The 7,184-nt window shown below is 38.1% G+C and overlaps 1 protein-coding gene across 1 annotated transcript; it reads left to right on the top strand.

Moving 5' to 3' along the window:
- Window positions 1–1,385: 1,385 nt before the first annotated feature.
- On the top strand, window positions 1,386–5,725 carry ADAM29 (ADAM metallopeptidase domain 29). The gene is given in 2 exon segments (XM_045831382.1): window positions 1,386–1,400; window positions 3,308–5,725. Coding segments are annotated over 2 exon segments (2,433 nt in total).
- Window positions 5,726–7,184: the final 1,459 nt, after the last annotated feature.

Here is a 7,184-nt window from a genome sequence, read left to right as displayed (position 1 = left end):
GTGTGATTAAACAACACACTACTGAACAACCAATTTGTTAAAGAATATCAAGAGAGAAACCAAAAACTACCTTGAAACTAATGAAAATGGAAGAATAACATATCAAAATTTATGGGATTCAGCTAAAGACATTCTAAGAGGGGAGTTCATAGTGATAAATGCCTACATTAAGAAATTGAGTTAATAGAACTAGGAACTGCTTTTCTTAAATAAAATGGATGACAATTTTGATCATCAAAACCATAATTAGGTATCACCAAATACCTGTTGGGATATGCATTATAAAAAAGAAAAGAAATAAGAAATGCTTAGCATGACAGAGTCAAGGTCCATCCACATTGTCACAAATGGCGATATTTGTTTTCTTATGGCTGAGTAATATTCCATTGTATATATGTACCACATCTTCTTCATCCAGTCTTCTATTGAAGGGCACTTTGGTTGTTTCTATGTCTTGCCCACTGTGAATTGTGCTGTAGTACACATAGGAGTACCTACAATTTTGCAAATAAATGTTTTCAAATTTTTCAGGTAGATACCCAAAAGAGGGATTGTTGGGTAACATGGTAACTCTATCCTTAATTTTCTGAGGAACCTCTATACTGTTTTCATAGTGGCTGTACAAGTTTACATTCCCACTAGCAGTGAATGAGGATTCCTTTTTCTCCACATATAAAAGACATGCACCCCTATGTTCATTGCAGCATTGTTTGAAATAGCCAAGGTATGGAATGGAATGAATAAAAAGATGTCATATATATTATTTATTTTTTCATTTATTCTTTGTTGTATTTTTTCTGTATTATTTCTTTGATTAAACATTCTGATCCTTTCTCTCGATCTTCTGGGACTTTCACCATGTGTTATCAGTGTCTTCTTTTTGATGTCCTCTAAGTGCCTTGCTTTTTTAATTCTTCTTCATTATTTTTTATTTCCCCTTTGACTAATTAGCAATGACCCATCTTCAAATCCATTGATACTTCCTTCTGCCTGATCTAGTTGATGCACTTCCTGAACTACCTGGTACCATTGGTTCATGCTCAGATCTTGAGATGGTAGGAGCAGAAGTCAGCAGGCCTGCGTCTCCTTATGTCATTTGGTGGAGAAGTGGGACATATCAGGCTTTATGAATGATGCTGCTAAGCTCTAGTATAAGTTCCTAATCTCCTGCAGCTGGGTTAGATTTTTCAGAATGCAATGCTGCCTTTTAAGGCAGATCAGTTAGCTAGTTACCTGGAATTGAATAAGAATTATACTGGCCTCAGGGTTATATTGTCACAGTAGGTAGATTGAACAGCCTACCTGCACATAATGGTGGCATGTGTTTTGGATCAGCCTACAAGTCTTTGAAGTTACCACTCTGAACAAATCAGCACACATGCGCCATGGCTCAAGAGCAGGTGCTGGAGCACCTTACTGTTTCTGGTTGAGCTTTTTCATTTTCCGTCCTTTGTCCAGAGAGAGCTAACTCTTCTTGTGGGGTTTTTTTTGTCTGTACCTGCTTATGGTTCTGTGTCAAAAACTTTCTAGCACCCAGTTTAGGATATACTCGAGAGATTAAAAGAAACCCCAAGGATGTCACTGTGTTGCCATTCCTCAGATCTAGAGGTCTCCAGCCAGTCTGTCTTCTTGTAATTTAGCTTACAGAGTTTTTTCCATTGAATTATTTCCATGGTACTTAGTTGTATTTAGAGGGAATAAGCAGGAAAAACTGAACCTATACCACCTTGTTTCAGCAACTAAATTGACCACAGGTGCTGAATAATGTTCTTCATTAAAAATGTAATCATGATTCCCGGTCAGGGCACATGCCTGGATTGCAGGCCACGGCCCCCAGCAACTGCACATTGATATTTCTCTCTCCCTTTCTCCCTCCCTTCCCTCTTTAAAAATAAATAGATAAAATCTTTTTAAAAATCTAAAAAAAAATGTAATCAAGCATAAACACTTTTTGAGTAATACCTCAAGGAATAATTAATAAAAATTAATTATTTATTATGTAAAGATATATTTACCATTATTTACTATATAAATAGTTAAGCTACATCTTATAGGAGATATTAACATTTGTGAGGGACACAAATATGCTCTCGAATATTTTCAGTCTGACAAGTCTAGTGAGGAGAGCAATGTACAAAAGAGAAAATAAAATTAAACATTTTGCTCTAGGGAGGTATATGGTAAGTATCATAAAAGAGATTTAAAATAACATAATTAGTCAAAGATCATACATGACACAAACAGCAGTGTGGTGATGGCCAGGGGGAAAGGGAGTCAGGTCTGGGTGGAGGTAGGGAAAGTAGGGAAAAGGGGGACATCTGTATGAGTATCAACAATAAAAATGAAGTTAAAAAATAACAAGATTTGCCCTGGCCAGTGTACTCAGTTGGTTGGAGCATCATCCCATACATCAAAAAGTTGAGGGTTCAATTCCCAGTTAGGTCACATAACTAGGTTGTAGGTTTGATCCCCACTTGGGACACATACGAAGGCAACCAGTAGATGTTTCTCTCCCAACTGATGACTAATGTTTCTCTCTGTCTCTGTCTCTGTCTCTGTCTCTGTCTCTGTCTCTCTCTGTCTCTCTCTCTCCCCCTCTTTTTCCTCCTTTCTCTCTCTGTCTCTCTGCCTTTCTCTCTCCCCCTCTCTCCCTCCCTCCTTTCTTCCCTTCCTTCTTCTCTCTCTAAAAGTAATGAAAAAATGTACTCAGGTAAGTATTTTTAAAAAGTAACATAACTTTTCTATAAATATGAATATGTTTATAAACATATGCATATATTATATATCTTAGGTAATGTTATTAAGTAATTTATATATGCATATCATGTATACCTATATTATATGTATCTCAAGTAATGTTATCAAATAATATATCACTTGAGAGTGAAAAGTGGTATTATTTATGCCAATTTAACATGTGTAAATTGGGACAACTCTAGCAATCTGAAGTATATCATCACCTTACTTATAAGACTCCCTTGTTTGAACTATTGCACAAATGTTCACCCAGGTATATATTTACAGAATAATATAATGAATACTTATTTACCTATCATCCAAGTTTAGTAACTCTAAATCTCTGGCCTGTTTTCATTCTTCTGTACACTTAGAATAGTCCTCTTCCCTATCAATCTTCAAGAGCAAATTCTAGACAGTTTCTTGAGTCACTCCTTGATCAAAGCACTCATTAATTTTATTGCATTCTTTCCTTTTCTCCAGACCCTGGCATAACCACCCCATCCACATGTTGCTTTTTGTTTTACTTCTAATGGTTCAACTTTGTCAGAAGCAAATCCTTAATGATTAGCCCTGCCCATTGACCAGCTCAGAATAAGGAGCCAGACCATCTGTGACCCAACGCTGCCTGCCTTCTTCTCTGAACAAATGTTTCCATAACAGTGACTACATAATTACTGTCACTGAAGCCCTGTTGAACACAAGGAACATGCTCCTGCTACACTGGCTTGGAGTGTTTCTGTCATTTTCTGGACACACCTGGGCCGAGCGTTCCCAGTATCACAGTCCTCCAGAAGTGGTGATTCCCTTGAAAGTTACAGACACTGGCTTCAGCATGAAGTTCCCAGGCTGGCTCTCTTACAGACTGCATTTTGGGGGTGAGAGACACATTGTCCACATGAAGGTCAAGAAGCATTTGCTGTCCAGACACCTCCCAGTGTTCACCTACAGTGACCAAGGTGCCCTCCTTGAGGACCAGCCTTTCATCCAGAATGACTGCTACTATCACGGCTATGTGGAGGGGGACCCAGAATCCCTGGTGGCCCTCAGTACCTGCTTTGGTGGTTTTCGAGGATTGTTACAGATAAATGACATTGTTTATGAAATTAAACCCATGATTTTTTCTAGCAAATTTGAACATCTGGTATATAAAATTGACAGTGAGAAGACTCAATTCCCAGCCATGATATCTGACTTTGTGCAAGAGGAAATTGTACAACAATTTGAGTTTCAAGATATTAGTAATTCTATTCTGAAGCAAAGCTCTTATGACGACGACATCTGGTCCCACAGTTACTCTGTTGAATTAGCAATGGTAATTGACAGCACTCTCTATTTTGAATTGAAAAGGAATATCTCATTATTGCACGAACAGTTATATGTTATGGTAAATATAGTGGATTCCATTTATGAGATACTGGGCATTAAAGTTTTTTTGCTTGGAACAGAAGTGTGGACTAACATGAACCCCATTGAAGTAGATGATGTAAAGAGATCTCTGAGAATTTTTTGCAATTGGAAGGCTGCAACCCTTTATCACCGCGTGCCACATGATACTGCACATCTTCTTATACATAAGACATTAAGAGGAATGAGTGGCTTAGGCTTTGTTTCAGGACTGTGTAGACCAGCCCAAAGTTGTGCAATTGTTACTTTTACAAGAAAACCCTTGAGCAGTATTGGAATTGCAATGGCTCATCACTTAGGTCATAATTTTGGTATATATCATGATCGACATTTGTGTACATGTGGAAAATATAAATGTCTAATGCATTATGACAATCCACCAATAACTAAATTTAGCAATTGTAGTTTAGCTCTTTTTTGGGATCATACTGTAGGTAGAACAAAATGTTTGCTCTACGAAAGATACGAAGGGGACTTTTTTCGCAAGAAACATTTTTCGCGCTGTGGGAATGGTGTTGTTGAATATGCAGAGGAGTGTGACTGTGGACCTTTGCAGCAATGTGCAAAAGATCCCTGTTGTCTGTCAAACTGCAGTCTGAGCTTTGGGGCTGACTGTGCTTTTGGGCTTTGTTGCAAGGACTGCCAGTTCTTACCATCAGGGGAAGTGTGTAGAAAGGAGGTCAATGAATGTGATCTTCCAGAATGGTGCAATGGAACGTCCCATATGTGTCCAGATGATGTATATGTGGAAGATGGAATTCCCTGTAAGGAAAAGGCTTACTGCTATGAAAAGAGATGTAATGACCGCAATGCACAGTGTAAGCAGATTTTTGGCCAAGGGGCAAAGAATGCAGATCACAATTGCTACAAAAAAACAAACACTCTAGGTGAGCGTTTTGGTTACTGTTTTGTCTATGACTCTTCATATGTCAAGTGTAATATCTCAGATGTCCTGTGTGGGAGGCTTCAGTGTGACAGTGTAAGTGAAATTCCCCTTCTAACAGAACATTCTACTGTGCACTGGACTCAATACAATGGCATCAACTGTTGGGGTACCGACTACCATATTGGGATGACCATACCTGACATAGGTGCAGTGGAAGATGGCTCAGAGTGTGGTGAAGAACACATCTGCATCCATAAGAAGTGTGTCCATATATCTCGCTTGGATAGTAATTGTTCACCCTCATTCTGTCATCAGAGGGGAATCTGCAACAATAAGCATCACTGCCATTGCAACTATCTGTGGGATCCTCCCAACTGCATAATAATAGGCCATGGAGGTAGTATTGACAGTGGCCCACCCCCCAGGAGAAAGAAGCTAAAGAAGATTTACGTGATAATGTTTTCACTTCTTTGGTTGTTAATTTTATTATGTTGTCTTTTTTGTCTTTGTATGAAGAGAACGCCTAAGGAAAAAAAGCCAAGGGTTCAGCCTCAACCTCAAATGAAGAAGGTGGTTGAAACACAAGCAACAAAACCAGTACAAAACATTCCAGTTCAACCAGAGAAACCCCCTCAAAATTATTCAGTTCCACAGAGGCCACCCTCACAACCTGTTCTGACTCAACCTGCAAAATAAGGACAAAAACTTTAGCCAACCTAAAATGTCATTGTCCCAAGTCAACATGGGAAACAAAAACAATCCATATCAAAAAAAAATGTATCTAAGTGGGTATCCATTAAAAATGTAATTCCTAGAATGTTTCTGCTTATTCTTCATTATTTTAAACAATTAGAAGGTGTATTTACCTAAAATGGGTGTTTTTATATTTTCTGGAAAGGCTGTGGCACATAGATGGTATACCAATTTTTAAGTTGCTATTTCTCTCTACACAGTCCCTTCCCATTTTGTTCTCTGCTTGTTGGAGCCACATTTCTGTTGTATCAGCACTCTTCCTATAGAGATCTGCAACAGGAAGAATGAGTGGGAATGAGTTTGGAAATCTGTTTGTTTCCTGTAGGTCAATGTTACCTCAACAATGAATTTTATACTGACAGTTATACTTAGGTTCATTATGCTTTTTCTTAAATTCACTCCAGATCATCCTCATTGTCAGCCAGAGAAATACCAGCATAGCTGTCTGATGTGTTACTTTCAGAGTTCTGAGTCTTCTTTCAGCTCTCTACCAACATCCCACACCTTTTGCATCAGCTTAGCAGTACCTACTGTCAGAGTTCTGAGTCTCAGATCCATGGGGCTAGCCCTGCAGTCCTCTAGGTTCATATAACCCTAACCGCTCTTTCCTTTGCTTTCCTTTACTCAGCTCCATGAATTTAATCACCCTCTTACACTTAGTATTTCACGGTTCTCTCTGTGTGGGCTGAACTTGATCCTTAATTTATAGTCAGAATGAACATATCACAGGGAATAATCATTTTTGTTCTAGGGGGGAAAGTACTAACAATTCACGTTGTTTTCCCTACTCTGTAATTTTTAAGTCTCCAAAATCTTCATGTCCTCCACAGCTCTCTGATACTTTTAAAATATAAATTTTAAAAATTTATTTGACAGTGTATAGTTGTTGTTTTCAGAAAAAATCAGTTATCAGTTAGTGGCACAATGTCTCCCTTGTTTTGTTCTTCAGTAGCTTTTTACCCAGTTCCTGATATTTAATTCCATCCCTCTGACATCACAACGTGGTTTCTCTTTTCTGTCTGAACTGGGCCTTGCAGTACTGATCCCAGTATAATGAAAACAGGAAAGAGGAAGCATCAAAAAGTATTTATTTGTTTGAGTTTTTCCTTACCACTGTCCTTCACCATCTTGAGACAGTTACTTGAACTTATAGCAAGTTTCCAACAAAACAAGAAAAGGCAGCATGACAATAGCAGTTGTCTCTCAATTTCTGGTTTTCTTTGGTATAAAATGAGGTAAAGAAGATAATTCCAATTCCAGGTAGGTCTTGGAAGATAAGTGATTTTTCTGAAAACAACAACTATGCAAAGTCAGATAAAGTTTTGAAATTTGTATTTTAAACGTATCAGAGAGTTTTTGAGAACATGAAGAATTTGAAGACTTAAAAATTACTGAGAAGGGA

Source organism: Phyllostomus hastatus, unplaced genomic scaffold (genome assembly GCF_019186645.2).
Source record: "Phyllostomus hastatus isolate PE091 unplaced genomic scaffold, TTU_PhHast_1.1 phas_contig_159, whole genome shotgun sequence".
Classification (NCBI taxonomy): Eukaryota; Metazoa; Chordata; class Mammalia; order Chiroptera; family Phyllostomidae; genus Phyllostomus; species Phyllostomus hastatus.
Note: the sequence above shows the minus strand (reverse complement) of the source record. Positions and strands in the feature narration are given on the sequence as shown.